Here is a 16,094-nt window from a genome sequence, read left to right on the forward strand (position 1 = left end):
GCCAGGAACCCATAGTAGGTCTGTTGCTCCTGTAGCTGCTGGCTAAGCTTCACCTTCTTTAATTCATCAATGGATAAAGATAAAAATCCCACCTAGTCTTTGGGTTGTCTGTCCTCTAGGACAGTCACAACAAGTAGAATCACCCCTTTTACTTTTTACTCACTCCTCCTTCTCTAGTGAAAGCCAGAAAGCTCAGCTGGGGCCCATAGCTGCTCCTGCTTCTGTCTGTTGGTTTTAAGGCACATCACAAGTGTTGTGTAATATTTGATGGTCCTTCTTGGTCCTCCAACTTTGTTCAGCAACTGTGTCTGCTTCTGCAGGTGCTGCGGCAAGGCCTCATTCTTTAAGGTCAGCTGCAAATTGTAGGCCCTGTGCTGTTCACAGGTAGCTCTGAGCTCCTGCAGCTGTTCATGAAGCTCCTGAGATTCTGAGCCACTTGGCTCCTTAACTCAGCCATCTCTTTCTATTCTTCTAACTTCTCCTCTTGCTGGTCCAGCTTCTTCCTTCACTTGGAGCTTTGAGTGCAGCACATGAGAGAGCTCCTCCTTCTGTTTCTTAGCCTGTGGAAGGCATCCTGCAGCTGGTCCAGCTGCTCTTTTATCTCTAGGTTATGCAAAATTGTGCATCTCATGGCCTCATTAATGTGTAATCTTCCCAATGTCTTGAAGAGCTTATGCAGATCCCAGGCCTTTTCCTGCTGCTCCAGTTACCACAGCCGCTCCTGCTGCTTCAAATTTTGGAGACTGAGGCTCTAGTTTTCCTGCCTTTGAATGTAACACTGCTTCTCACATTTCTGTTGCTACTTCTGCAACTAATAGGTCTTGGCTGGCAGCTGTAGCTTGGTCTGAGTTGGTCCTGCAGGCTGCTGCTGGAGGGTAGCTCTGCCAAATGCCATTGAAGTTCCACCATGTTTATTTCTAGGTCAAACACTTATCACGCCCATTGCTCTTTCTCATCTCTCAGTTCGTTCATCTGTTGAACCTTGTCTTTCCTCATGGACCTCTCCAACTTCAAGTCCTCTGCAACATGGTCTCTCTCCAGGCTTAATTTGGTCATTAATTCTTTCATGTTCTCTAGCTTTCTCCAGCCATGCCTTCTCTCTTATTATCTTTGTTTATCTTTTGGTTACTCTCTTGGGGTAACGTAGGACTTCTGACATATTGTTAGTTATTCCAGTGTCAGAGGAAAGGACACTAGCAGGAAAGGAACCAGAGGAAGATTCCAGGTCTGCATGGTCTTTGGTCTCACCCTTGGTTGATTTACAGTCCACAGTAATTATTGTTATGAGGTTACCTGTTTTCAGTTTTCTTTTTGTTGGTGTTAGTGGGTCCACCAGGTCAATTCCTCTCCAGATACTCTTGCTGTTGTTTCTTGCCTAAAGAAAATTTTATTGTGCATGCGTTTCTGGTTTGGTTAGATATCCCAGCAATGGGATAGGGAAGATGGAGGGGCCATATTCCCAAGCTTTCTGAAATCACTTCTATTCTTGCAATCACCCACTTCCTACAGGATCTCTGAAATTCACTCAGTCACCACATAGCACCTTTACTTCCTTCACCTGCTGGTAGTGGTATGATCCAATAGAGGAAAATGCCAATGGTACTAGGTAGCACAGAATGTGGATGTGGCCTCGATTCTTGTATCTTATTGTTCAGCTAGAAACAGGTATGCATTGTCGGCTCATTGTGATCCAGACACAGTGGGTGGAGTCACCCCATACCTGCTCTTACAGTCCTCCCCCATCTACATATCTACTTGGGGAGCAGGGCAGCACCAGCTCCTGTTTGCCCTGCCCATCAAACCTGCCCACTTGGGCTGATAACTAGGATTAGCTCTAGTTGGGTGCCTCCACAGTTGTACTGGAGACTGCTCAAAACAATGTCGTCCATCCCACAATTACAATAACCAAGTGATCCTGAGTGGTTGTTCTCAGGAATAACCACTCAGGATCACTGTCATAGTCCCTCTTATGCTGGGACTATGGAGGGATAAGACCCAGAGCTTAGGGGATGAGTGAGTGACAGAGAGTAGGGATACTGGATACTGCATCATTTTGCAGTCTATTTCCTCATGTTACAACTTGGTACACATATTTTTACATCACAGAAATACCGTCCAAATAATTTCCATCCAATCCTCCAGACTGCAAGACTGTCCTAGTCCCATAATTCGCTCACTCCTTACTGCAAGTTTCTAATCTGGGTCTGAATCTGTTCCCCTGCCCGCCAGGTCTCTATTCCACACCTAGCATACCATGTTCCCATAAGAGAGAACAATGGATTGAACCAGCCTTTGTCTTTTTAAAAATTTTTATTGTGAAAATACCATACAGCGGGGTTACAATTACATGGGCAAGGTAATGAGTACATTTCTTATCAAGAATTGTTGGCTCCTCCTCTGTTTCCTCTTTCCACCCTTTCCCATTTCCCCCCCCCCGCCCCCTATCAAAGTTGTAAACTTCGTTTTTCAACATAACGACTTGTACATCTCATTGTTGCAATGGGTCCACCTGTATCCCTATTTAAACGCTTTGTTTTTGCCCTTCCTCTCCACAAAGTATACCAACATCAAATCCAATGAAAGCAGCGGTTATGCTGTGGGGGAGGGGCATATGAAACAACAAAGAAATCATCTTATAAATATGTTACAATCAGAAGAAAAAAACAATTCAATACTTATAGTGGGGTTCATTTCACCTAAAATCAACTTATCTCATCTTTTCTGCTTGTCTCAGACATATACTAATTATTGCAAATAAGGGAAACCATGGGACTTGTGTTTCTTTAGGCCTGGCTTACTTCACTTAATATAATTTTTTCCAAATCTTTCCATTTCCTAACAAATGGGGCTATGTCATTCTTTCTGATGGCAGTCTAGAATTCCATTGTGCCAGAGCCTGCCGGCAACAAAAGGGAATCCTGAATTAGGGGGCGAGGATGCAGAAAAATAAAGACATTACAGTCCCGTTTATTTTTAATTTTTCCTATTATATACTATTAGAAGTCAAGAGGTAACATAAGGTTACCATAGTGCAGAAAAACAAGGAAAGTTTTAATAAAAACAAATTGCAGTAAAAACAAGACAAGATCAACTGATAGAAAGTAAAACAAATTCTGTAGACATAGCAAAGCAATCCCGGGCACCTAGTGTTTTTCATGAAAGCCAGTTCCTTATGTGTGCCTTTAAGTGAGCACAGGGGTCAAGATGACCGTAGAGCTTTACTGTGGACTCCCAACATCTCCCCCATCTTTGTTTGAAGAAGCGAACCCGCCTGTCTTAGGCTGTGTGGATCACCTTGTCTGCCTTACCCGTCATCGGGAACTTCTTCAGAGCAAAGCTGAAGGCCCTGTCTTAGGTTGGTCAGACTGGCACCCCCTCTTACCCGACTCTGGCTACAGTTCCTCTCGGGGAATTCATTTATATAGAGCTTGATCTTATGTAGCTGTATGGCTAAACTCATAAGAGAGTTTTGCAGTGCATGTATAATACAAGGAAGGCATAGAAATACTATCAGCAAAAGCATTCCCACGCCAAGCAATGACATTAGCAATCCTTTAACATAAGTCAGGGAAGTGATATAGAGTTGAAATTGTTTAAAAAGTTTTTTTTAGCAGTTTTTGCCACTTTAGCGTCCAGAGGTAGGGCTTGTGTGGTACTATGAGCAAGCTGATTAAGATAATGGACAGTTTGTGCATTTTGTGTTAGTGCCACAGCAGCTGCCGCTGAAGAGGCAGCAAACAAAATAAAAGCCAAAACATCAGCTACAAGTAGCCCAACAAATCGATGAGGGTGCATTAGTTTTTTCAATTGTCTTAACACCTGAATGCCAGAATCTTTATACCAAGTTTTAGAAATATTTACAGGAAGCATAACAACAGATGGTTGTCTAACAATAAGTATGGATTCAGTTATGCCGCTATACAAGCAATTAGTAAAAGAACAATTAGAACAGGTGACATTAAAATAATTAGCTCCTATAGAGATATTGAATGGTCTATACATAATGACATGGGGTGGTGATACACAACTCATAATATTTTTTGAAAGGGATGAATTGGGCCAGGTTATGTTGTTGAGTGCAGCCACTAGCATCCAAACATGATGTTGAGGATGCCCATTCATCCACCACAGTCCAAAATTGTACTTATTAGTAAGATTAGCTCCAAACCAGTCCATTAATTGAAATTTAGTTCCAGAAATATTGGTAACAAATGGCTTCACATGCCTGTACCTTATTGGATGAGGCTTTCCTGTAGATACTACTATTTGTGAAGAATTAATGCAACGGGGTATCATATAGGATGGAGTAAAATTTGCATGAACTGGGTAACCAGTTGGTAAAGATGTCATCTGTATATTGTACATTTGATTTTTGTCTGGGATCCAAATTTTATGAGTCATGGATAGCATTATAATACAGCCTGGAATGGAGCCTTTAGAGCTGGTGGTAAAGTAGAATGGAGTTCCAATGTCTGAAGCTGAGGTATCTCCCATCTTGGTGTGCTGGATGAAGGGATCAAGTGCTGTACTGTATGCTGATCTATTGACGTGAATGAGTACTTCAACTCCCTCCCAAGTTGTAGGGCGCACAATCGGGGGATCTGGCACGTAAGCCCAATGTGTCAGGGTTTGTGTCATCAGAATGAGCCTCCACAATCCTAACGCAATGCTCAGGCAACCAGAGGGATTCATTTTCTTCCTGCAAAAAAACACAAACATGTCCTCAACCCCATGTTAAAACTGGATCGAGCCCGTGCCAATCACCTGTTAAAGGATCCTTCCACTTAACTCAACCAAAAGCTCTTTGCTCTCTTTTTTTCCCAAAGTCACTGTACTGTGGAAAGTCCATTACAATATAAACTTAAAAATTTAGTACAAAGAAAGCATGAGAAGAATATTAACAGGAGAGAAGGGGTATAATTCCCACCTTTTAATTTAAAAATTTGGAGTTTTAACAGCCCATTGGCTTGTTTAACAATTTCTTGCTCTTGAGGAATATAGGGAATATCTGTAGAGTGAAAAATCTGGTAAGATTTACAAAAAGTTTGAAAAGCTTGTCCGACATATCCCAGACCATTATCAGATTTAATATGTTTAGGAAGTCCCATAAAGGCAAAGCAGTGTAGGGAATGAGCAATACCATGTTTGTTTGTCTCCCGGCAAGAGGAGTAGCCATAATAAAATTAGAGTAGTTATATGGTAACATGGACAAAACGAAGCCATCCAAAAGATGGAATCAGGCAGGAGTTTAGTCTACTTTTTCCATGGTGGAGGAGGTCAGGGTAACTCCCTGTGACTGTAAGGCTGTAGCAGCCACAGCAACAGCAGGGTCTTTCAGTGTCTCCAAGGGACTGTCACACCTCGTGCTAGGCTGTATATTTCTACACAGACTGGTTAAGGATACAAGTAATACCTAGGCTTGGCAGGCTGTGGCCCCACTAGTTTTTAAGACTATTTAGACAATAGCCCAGGACAAATTATCAAGATGACAAGCTTTTTAACTAGATAGTTCTTTTAATAAGGCTGATTTTCTAGGCAGATGTAGAGGGTTCAGGCCTGTACTACTATTTTCCATGCGTTTTTCTTCTGTCTATTTTGCCACATTTTTTTTTATGACTCTGGTCCCTTATTCTAAAAAGGGGATGATGGAGCTGGGCGCTGGTGGCTCACGCCTGTAATCCTAGCTACTCAGGAGGCTGAGATCTGAGGATCGCGGTTCAAAGCCAGCCCGGGCAGGAGAGACCGTGAGACTCCTATCTCCAATAAACCACCAGAAAACCGGAAGTGGCGCTGTAGCTCAAGTGGTAGAGTGCTCGCCTTGAGCTGAAGAGCTGAGGGACAGCACCCAGGCCCAGAGTTCAAGCCCCATGACCGACAAAAAAAAATAAAAATAAAAAAAATAAAAAGGGGATGATGGGTGAAGATTCATCTTCTGTAACTTCTTCAAGCAGACTCAGGGGTGTTGATCCTACTTAGCCAGGAACCTATAACCTTAGTCTATTTTAGAAAGAGGTTACCAGGGTTAGATATCATTAAGAACAATATTTTAACTTTTGACAAATGCACAGACTTTTTCTCCAGCTACAGCAGTGTAGCTTGTTTAGCACTCTGGTTTGTAAAAGCATCTTTAGGAATGTGACCCCTAGTGACCCTAACAATGCCTAAGTCACCCGTGCAGATGTTAATAGACAGATGTTAATAGAAACACACTCTCAAGTTTACAAACGATTTTCTTGAACAGATAAATTTCTTGTAGCTGGTGTTAGCTCAAAAGTTACTGTCAATTAGGGCTTTTGAAACATACAGGGGCTGGGATTTAAACCATCTCACACATTTTATAACTTCACTTTTTAGTACTATCACAGAATACTAATGTTTCTGTCCCTACAAGGTAGACAGTCATGGACATTAGGCATGCTTACAAACTATCTTCCCATGACATTCTGGCTCTGACCAATTTTTGAAGGGCCACACACAAATGAGTCTAGGATCTGACATTTTTGCCATCCGAGCAGTGGCTTACTGCCTCTGGATGCTCCTCCATAGCTCTTGTCTCACGAATGTCTTCTCTACACTGGGATAAATGCCTCATCTGCATTTCCCTTAGCTGTTTTCTGGACTTGAACTCGGGGCCTGAGTGCTATCCCTCAGCTTTACAGCTCAAGGCTAGCGCTCTGTCACTTTGAATCCCAAAGCAATTATTTTGGTAATCCTAATTTTTCCACTTTGAGGCAAATGTTAACAACAATTTTACTTTTAAAATTTATATCCAGAAATCCATTCCTAATTTTTAAGCCTCCTATTAATCTCTTTTATTATTTTATATTTTAGTTTTTAGTTACCTTTTTAAAAAATCCTTTAAAATCTTGAGGCCAAGTGTCACTCATTGTCTCTTGGATGCTTGTTTTAAAACAGATACACATTAAAACTTATAAACTCACATGACAATTTTTCCTTAATGCAAGAATTACAATCACCATTACTGTACCAAGAAGGAAAACTTAACACCTTTATGACTTTTAAAAACATATCCTAATTGTAGAAGATCATTGAAAGCAAGTCACATTATACAAATATATTTTAACCCTCTTTTTAAGTCCAAGGGGCAGTTTTAGCAATACTAATCAGATCATCACATCACTAATTTTTTTTACCATCATGTTTCTAGTATTTACCTGTAGAGAAAAAGGACAGAACAAAGTGGGCCACTTGGCCCCTCCTGTGGAATGGGCACACACCTAATCACACTCTTTAGGGTATGATGAACTGCATTTGTGCCAACTTGTCCCCTTTCACCATGCGTGGACTCCTCCCATGGCCTGTCCCACCATGTATGACCAGCTGAACTGAACTTTGGCCTGTTTACCCCTTACTCCTAAAGCTAGGTCTTTTGTTGGCTTTTACAGTTTTTCCTTTTCTTATCTCTTGGTTTTTTGAATGAGAATACATACTTTTAGACAGACAGGACAGTAATGTGTTTGACAGTGTTAAACAAACTTTTACATTTAAACTTTTAATATTTATTCCCAAATTTTAGCCAAGAGAACTAAATTCCAAACAGCCAATGCATTTTGTTAAGCCAGATAACTTGATTACAGTGTAAACAGCCTTATGCATTTTAAAATACCAGATTTTTTATTTTTTTAAGTTAAAGAATCCTTAAAAGGTCATTTAAAACAATGTGAAAATTCTTTAAAATTTTTGGTAATGTCCAAACCTCATAACCTTTTGAATTTTAAACTTAAACTCACCCAATTGTTACAGCATGCTGATAATTCTTATCTTAAACATGTTCACAAACACACACAACACACACACAGATCTTAAAGCGCACAAAAATCAATCAGTTGTATGTACATTTAAAACTGGTACCAATTCTAAAACAGAACTAGACAAGACAACAACAAAAGGCTGAGTTGGGGACTAATGGGCCCCCAGTTCATCCCTACCTCAGAAAACATAGAACAGAAAACACACCGAAGTAAACAAGACAAACAGTGGCCACAAAGACAAAATCAGGTCTCAGTGAATGGGGAGACATCTCACCACCACTCACAAGTGGGACTCAAATCCACTTACCAGGGGATTCGAACCCCCTCTACTCACCTCCGGAGGATTTTTCTTTTAGATTCCTGCAAACATTGACCCAGGGGCCTTCCAAGGTAGAGGAAAATTGCCAGTCATGTTGGAGAAAGGGAAAGAAGTCCCTAGCGGCCGTCAAGGCTGGAGGCTAAGGTCTTGCTGGTGTCACTTGTAGGTGGTCAGTGGCATTTTCATCCGGCTGTGAGTTCTCCCTGCCGGCCCTTTTAAGTTATTGTTAGATCCTCCAGGTTTTTCACCCCCACCACCCCCCGACTTCTTGATCCAAAGAGGGTGAAGGAGGTGGCTGTGAAGCGTAGAAAAGGGGGTCAGTTTAAAGTATAAGTAAAAAAGAAGGAGCTAGAGAGAAACAGATATTGAGCGAGTGTTAGCCAGTCTCCTCTAGGCTCTCACATCAGGATGAATCTGAGAGAAGAAACATTCCAAGAATTCCAGAATACATACACACAAACATTGAGACAAAACACATTTACAGCGTGCGCATTGTAGACTGTCAGACAGAAAGTGTTGGACTACAGATGGGCCCAAATGTCCGCACTAGTGAATAGTTTACCCTGATGGGGATCTGGGGGATGGCTCCCATTGGCCCAGTTGGCTGTCTTATAGTGCGTCCGCCAATACCTCTTGCCAACCCCAATACAGAACCTGCAGGCTACACAGATACCAGACAATTACAAAGCAGCAATGTTTTAACTTACAGGGCATTTGCATCATAGTGTCCCTGAATGTTTTTTGTTTTTTGTTTTTTGTTTTTTGCTAAGTTTCTAAACTAATGGTTCCTTCCTCCAGGAACCAGGGGTATACTTCCTCAACAAAGTAAAAGATACATTCTAACTGACTCTGTCTAACTTTCACTGCTTGAGCATGAAGCATACCCTTGAGAGCCTGCACATATAACATGTGGCTGTTACCTTGCCCCATAATTTCTTACTCCCGACTATACTCTCTCCCGCTCTCTATTTCTGGATGTCCTCTTACCTTAGCTGGGTCCTCTGCCATGATCCCAGGTTTTCAGTTCCCTGTTCGGGTGCCACTTGCTGGAGCCTGCCGGCAACAAAAGGGAATCCTGAATTAGTTGGCGAGGATGCAGAAAAATAAAGACATAAGACAAAGGTTGGGGTCGGGAGGTCTGCAGCTCAAGACTGCGCACCATTTATTTTTAACTTTTCTTAATATATACTATCAGAAGTCAAGAAGTAACATAAGGTTACAATAGTCCAGAGAAACAAGGAAAATTTCAGTAAAAATAGAGTGCAGTAAAAACAAGACAAGTTCAACTGGTAGAAAGTAAAACAAACTCTGCAGACATAGCAAAGCAATCCCGGGCACCTGGTGTTTTCTAAGTAAACCAGTTCCTTGTACTTACCTTCAAGTGAGCACCAGGGTCAAGATGAACTTTAAACTTTACTGTTGGCTCCCAACACCTCTCTACTACTTTTTCTCTTCCTTTCTCTACTTTTCTCCTCTTCGTCTTCATCCTCCTTCTTCTACAACCCCCTCTTTCTCCTCATTCCCTCCCCAGCCACCATGATAACCAGCCCTGTCTGCACCATGTGATCCATACATAGACTCACCCCAACCCCAGAGATCAGCAGACACAGTCAGACCTGGACCCAGGCCTCTGAGACCAGAGCTAGAAGTGTTCCTTTGCCCTCATTCCTACACGGAGACCAGAGATGTGGGCTTGGAGCTGGGGAGAAGATACTGTTGAAACTGAATTCCCCATGAGGTGCTCAGAGACTCAGAGTCCGTACCATTTCCTGAGAGATGGAAGGAGGCGCAGTTCTTTGAAGAAAAAGTTATCTCAGAAGTGCCGCGTTCAGGCAGAAAAGCCTGGGCCTGTGTTATATAATTTGAGAAATAAAGGACACGCAAGCCTGGTTCCTGATGGACATACCTGTCATTCTAGCTGCTTGAGAGACTGGTTCAAAGCCAGCCCAGACAGAAAAGTCTTTGAGAATCTGTCTCTCAAATTACCAGCAACAATTCAGACTGGAGGTATGGCTCAGATGATACATCGCCAGCTGTGAGCAAGAAAGCCAAGCAAGATTCTTTGTATGCTTCTTTTCATCTCTAGAGTGAATACAAGGTCCTGAGTTCGAGGGAGGGAGGGATGAAGAGGAGGGCGAGAAAAAGGGAGGCCTTGGGTTCAAACAAAAAAAATGCAATTTGAATTTCTGTTTAATTCAGTTTTTCCCTTTCCACAGGCACCCCTTCATCCTCTCCCTTCCCCTGCCTGCCCTTGCTGCCCACTCTCTTGTTGGTGAAGAGAGGGAGATCTATCCTCATGTCTTTATTTCTTTGTTCCAAAGCCTGGTAGTGATGTGGAGACTCCACATACCCAGGGAGCCCTCCTCCATCTCTTACCTACCCTTTAGCCCTCAGACCTCCCTTAATCAAAGTAGCTTCAGGAGTCACACTCAACTCACATCTTCCCAAAGCCAGCCCAGTGAGCCCGCCACCCCACTCCCACCCCAACTAACACCTGAACTCAGACTACCTTTGAGGTCCACGGGCATGTGGGCATCAGAAAATTAGCTGTAATTGCTCTGTACTTAGCACCTTCATCTTCCCGGCGCTCAGCTGGGGCATCGTGTCTGCGATTTCACTCTTAATCAAGAGGCCTTACAGTCTGACTTCAGAGACTAACTTTTAAAGCTCCTCCTGTGTATGAAAATGAAGGATGTCTTACTTGCTCCACCATGCAGTAAATCACAGAGGCCTGGCAGAGAACTGAGACTGTATTTCACAAAATGTGAAGGGAAGAGCCTGGCACAGGGAAGGTAGAAAGGGTGGCAGAGTTGATGGTGAGACTCAAAGCTCCAGTGAATCTTGGGCTGCTGGGGAGGTCAAAGTAAAGAAGATCATAGATCACAGCCAGCAAAGCAAAAAAAGCTCCATCTCAACCAGCAAGCAGGGCATGGTGGCTCACACCTGTCATCCCAGCTCTGCAGACAGCATCAGTAGGACTACAGTCGAGGCTGACCAGGACAAGAATGTGAGGCTCTATCTAAAAAGTAACTAAAGCAAAATGAGCTGAGGGCACTGGTTTGCATCCGTCCTTCCAAAAGTGCATGTGTTGCAGGCTGACTCCCATGGGCCTGTGTCCGTGGCCTTTCAAGGTGGGGACATTGAGAAGTGACAAGTGTCCCATTGTGTCATGAGGGTAGGCTACCGATGGTGGCATTTGTGGCTTTATCACAACAGGAAGAAATTGGCACCATGGCACGAGCCTGTATCTCTAGCTACTTCAGAAGAGGAGTTCAGAGGATTGTGGTATGAGGTCAGCCCAGACATGTTAGTTTGCGAGACCCCATTTCAACCAGTAGCTTGGAGTGGTGGCCTGCCCCTGACATGCGGACACAGTGGAAGCACAATGGCTAGGAGCAGTGGCACGCTTGTGCCATCCCCAGAGATATGAGACAGCGCAAATAGTAGGACCACAGACCACTCCAGTGCAGGCATGAGCAAGACCCCACCTTGAAAATAACCAACCAGCGAGGGGCAGTAATTAAACAACACAGTACATATGTCTACTAGTTTTCCTTCCTCTTCTTTCAGAGTCTTTTTGATGGTGCTGAAGTTTGAACCGAGGCTTTTTGCTTGCTTCTTGCTGACTGACCAGTGCTCTACCATTTGAGCCATGCCTCCAGCCCAGATGTTTCTTGATTACATTGGAGATGGAGCCTCATGTGCCTGGTCTGGCTTTGAGCCGTAATCTTCCAGATCTCAGCCTCCTGAGTACCTAGAATTATAGTTATGAGCTTCTTGCCCCTGGCTCTTTCTAGATTTTTGAGTAAAGCTCTGATCTCTTGACCCTAAGGACACATTCTTCCCCATCTTTTATTCTTCTGTCTCTTCCATCTTTTCCTAAAGCATCAGGAGAAAAGTAGAAGAAAAAGAGCAAAGCTTTGGGGCTGGGAATGTGGCTTAATGATAGAGTGCTTTCCTAGCATGCATGAAGTCCTGGGTTTGATTCTTCAGTACCACATAAACAGAAAAAGCCAAAAGTGGTGCTGTGGCTCAAGTGATATAAAGGTAGCCTTAAGCAAAAGAAGCTAAGGGATAGTGTCCAGACCATGAGTTCAAGCCCCAAGACTGGCAAAAAGAAAAGAAAAGAAATTTCCTGCCCAGGCTGGCTTCACACTGCGATCTTCAGATCTCAGCCTTCTGAGTCGCTTGGTTTACAGGTGTAAGCCACCAGCACTCAGTAAAAACACTTTAAATATAAACTAGCAGACAAGTCGAGTTGTAGATTTACAGCAATGATATTACTAAGCAGCCACAGGTCTCTTGCAGGAACACCAGATGGGCAGGAACCACAGAGCCCAGCACAGCTCTCTCCCACATGGCCTGTGTGGGAGCAGTTCCACTGGGACAAGAGGATGCCCTCCACTCTCACTTGCCAGGGGAACCTGAGCCTGAGGCCCTGGGGGTAGCCAGGGACTCCGCATCGAGAGAGAAGGAAAAGGGCAGGTCTGTGCTAATCAAGTGTCCCATCACATCGTGTAAGACCATGTCAAACATGTGACCACCAACCCATGCCTCATCTCATGGGGGGGTGCTCAGGAGCAACTGGACAGGTGGTCTCCCTTGTTACCGTCCAATGCCACTCTGTGATTCCCCAAATGACCCCCATGGCAAGGTGCAAGGTGTGTCTGATGAGTTCTTGTGTTCCAGTTCATAACCACAACTCTGTCATCGCCAAGAGTTCCCACTACAGAAAGGACCAGCAGCCCTGGGCCTGGGTCATGAGGCTGCAAGGTCCTCCACACTAAAACTCCCCAAGCAATCACATGTCTGCTTTCTTGTAAATTCCCTCTTGTCCAGTCCTGAGAGCCTCAACGACAAGCATGCATCCCAAGCTTCTATTTCCAAAGGGGTGCTGGGAGTGGAAGTTAGTCCACAGTGAGCAACAAGGACTCGGCATAAACCAGCCCTCAGCTGGTGAATATGCCAACAGCCCAGTGGGCTTTTCTACCCAGGCCCAGGTGCGCCACGGTGACTCTGGCCCCATGCCTCTTGTCCCCAGAAGGTGGTGCTCAGATCATCCATAAAGACAGTGCCTACATGAACCTCCAAGATCTGAGCTAGTCAGCTGGGAGTCCAGGACAAACTTGCTCTCAAAAGATTCAGTTGGAAGTAATCACATAAGCCAAGTAGTGAAAGAACAAGGCCTGGGATGAGGAAGGTAAGGAAAAGAAAAGGAGGAAGAAAGGGAGGAGAACTAGGAAGAAAGAGGAAGGGTAGTTGAAGAAAGAAAGGGAAGAAGAGAAGAAGGAGGAGAAAGCAGGAGGAAGAAAAGAGATGTGAAGAGGGGAGAGGAGAAGAGGAGGAGGAGGAGAAGGAGGTGGAGGAAGAGGAGGAGGAGGAGAACAGGAGGAGGAGGAGGAGGAGGAGGAGGAGGAGCAGGAGGAGGAGGAGGAGGAGGAGGAGGAGGAGGAGGAGGAGCAGGAGGAGGAGGAGCAGGAGGAGGAGGAGGAGGAGGAGGAGGAGGAGGAGGAGGAGCAGGAGGAGGAGGAGGAGGAGGAGGAGGAGGAGGAGGAGGAGGAGGAGCAGGAGGAGGAGGAGGAGGAGGAACCTTAACAAGCACACTATAAGATAGAAGACAAATGGAGATCTGAGCCAATTTTCCCATGTCTTGAGGTTTCAGCCAGTGACAGGATTTTTGTGAATGTCCCCCAAGCCTCTAAGTGTGAGGAGAGCCACAATTATGCCATATCCTCTCATCCAGCCATGTAGCCCTGGGTGCTCTCTTTCTCAGAAAACTTGTGACACACTACACACATTGGCAGATCTGTAGAGCATACTGTAGAGCACACCATCTCCACCCTGTCCCCAACCGTCACAGCCTAGAGATCATAGCAAGTCCAATGTGACGCTTCTGCTAGCTCCAGAGTGCCCCCCTCTCGGGCCTGCTCTGAGCCCCCTCCTCTCCTCCACCTCGCCCCTCCCCGTACAGCCTCAGATCCTTGAGCTTGCTCTCACAGAGAGTGTCGGTCTGCTTTCCAATGCTGTGACAAGATCTAAGGAATTGAACTCGAAGGAAGAAAGGTTTCTTTGGGCTTGTCTCCATCTGTGGTTGGCTGGAGCTATAGCTTTGAGCTGAGGTAGGCAGCACATGTGGCAGCAGAAACACAAGGTGGAGAAAGGAGAGGGGAATGGGCTGGGAAAAGTTACTCCATTCAAGGTCACATCCCCCACCCTGTGGAGGCATTAATCCATAGATGAAGGTAGCAACCTTGGAATCCAATCCCCTCTCAAGGCCCCACCTCCTGATAGATCACTCAGCTATGAGGTCATCAGTGGATGAGCCCGTTGCTAGAGCGAGAACCCCATGATCCAATCACCACTCAAGGTCCCGCCTCCTGACAGCCTATTCAGCTATGATATCATCAATTGATTCCCATTGGTGGAGCCAGATACTTCCTGAGGAGATCCAATCACCTCTCAAGGCCCCGCCTCCTGACAGCCCACTCAGCTATGAGGTCATCAGTGGATGAGCCCATTGGTAGAGGCAGAGCCCTCAGGATCCAGTCACCTCTCACTATGGCCACCAGCTGGGGAGCAAGCCTTCAACTCAGGAGCTTTTAGGGATATTTCAAGTACAAACCATACCAGAGGGCATCATTGTTCAAGTACCACAAAATCCTCCACCCCACCTGGGACCCTCCTACAGTGGGGCACCCTAAATGGAACACAGTGTGCCACTGTGGATAGCTGAACACAGGATCCAGGACTCCCTTACTGGAATGTTACATTTGCATAAAACAGTCTGAGGACTTATTATGGTTGTTGACAATCATTGTGTTTGTCTAATTGAGCTTGTAAGAACCAAGAGGTTCTCCCAAATCCTGACTAGCTGCTCTGATGGCTTTTAAAGCAGGAGCTCTTCTTGATATTCAATATAAAGAGACCATATTTCCTCTCCAGGGAGACACTAATGACAGAGAAATGTGATTTCCTGCTGCAAACTTACCAATCCTACTCCACCTCCACCAAGCCATGTGTTAAACCCTTGGTCCCAACAGTGCTCTTTCCCCTTCACCACAGTAACTACTTGCAGAAAACGTCCTCCATCCAGCTGTTTATTTTTTTGCAATATCAATTTGTGATACTGATTGATATTCAGCTTTGGGTAAGGAGAAAGCACAGAGAACCCCTAGGATAGAAGTGTGGCTCTGTCACGAGTCAGCTCTGTGTTTTCTGCCAGTCACTTGACCTTGACTTGGACCTTCCCTCTCAATGAGAGAGGTTCCTCATCTGTAGACTAGAGATAACAAAAGCACACATTGTGGCTGTGAAATTCAAGGGCAAAGTGCATGTGAACTATTTGGCATGGGTGTCACACATCTGGTGGGTGCTCAGCTGACCATTTGGTCCAATTACTTGGTGGTAATTGAAAAGGTGGTCCAATTACTTGGTGGTAATTGAAAAGGGGAAAGGGGACATTATTTCAAAGTATTGAGATCCGTGGCCTGAACCAGGCCCCTGTCTATCTTGCTTCTCCTCTGACCCTCATTTCCCACTCCGCTAATGCAAGGTAACAGCAACAATATTCTGGAAGTATTGAGAGACTTCTATGACAACCAAATAAAATGTCCAACCATAAAACATACCTTCTTCGGTGGGTTACTTTTATGGCTCCCCACTCAGAGTTCATCTCCTCTGTGGCCTGTCCCTTCTAACATCATAGGTAATGGTGAAATAATTCTTCTCTCGGCTTCATCTCCATGTCCCACCAGTCTGTAACTGAGGAAAAAGGAGTTGCCACATGATGAGAATCAATCTGACTCCATTTTCGGTTCTAGATGATGAATATAAATGATTGGAAAATTAAAAAAACCATTAGGCTATTAAAAATAACTTCCAAGAACCATCTCTCAATAAATTATTTTCAGTCTTAAAAAACACACCTGCAAAGAATATAAATGGAATGCCAACCATCTGAGAAGTCAGTAATCAGATATAATGGTCAATGTCTCTGATATTAT

The 16,094-nt window shown here is 44.4% G+C and overlaps 1 protein-coding gene across 1 annotated transcript in view; it reads right to left on the reverse strand.

Annotated features, from left to right (window-relative positions):
• LOC138805447 (endogenous retrovirus group K member 21 Env polyprotein-like) overlaps positions 1-15,847 on the reverse strand; it is a 91,691-nt gene extending 75,844 nt beyond the window's left edge. Inside the window, exons 1-3 of the mRNA XM_069990255.1 lie at positions 15,720-15,847; positions 9,079-9,144; positions 3,818-4,699 (exon numbers count right to left, since the gene is read on the reverse strand). Of these exons, the coding sequence (XP_069846356.1) occupies positions 3,818-4,699; positions 9,079-9,144; positions 15,720-15,763 (992 nt within the window). The 5' untranslated portion in view covers positions 15,764-15,847. The remainder of the gene's footprint in view (positions 1-3,817; positions 4,700-9,078; positions 9,145-15,719) is intronic.
• Between the last annotated feature and the right edge of the window lie 247 nt (positions 15,848-16,094).

This window comes from Dipodomys merriami, unplaced genomic scaffold, assembly GCF_024711535.1.
Source record: "Dipodomys merriami isolate MVZ:Mamm:240054 unplaced genomic scaffold, mDipMer1.0.p SCAF_393, whole genome shotgun sequence".
Taxonomy (NCBI): Eukaryota; Metazoa; Chordata; class Mammalia; order Rodentia; family Heteromyidae; genus Dipodomys; species Dipodomys merriami.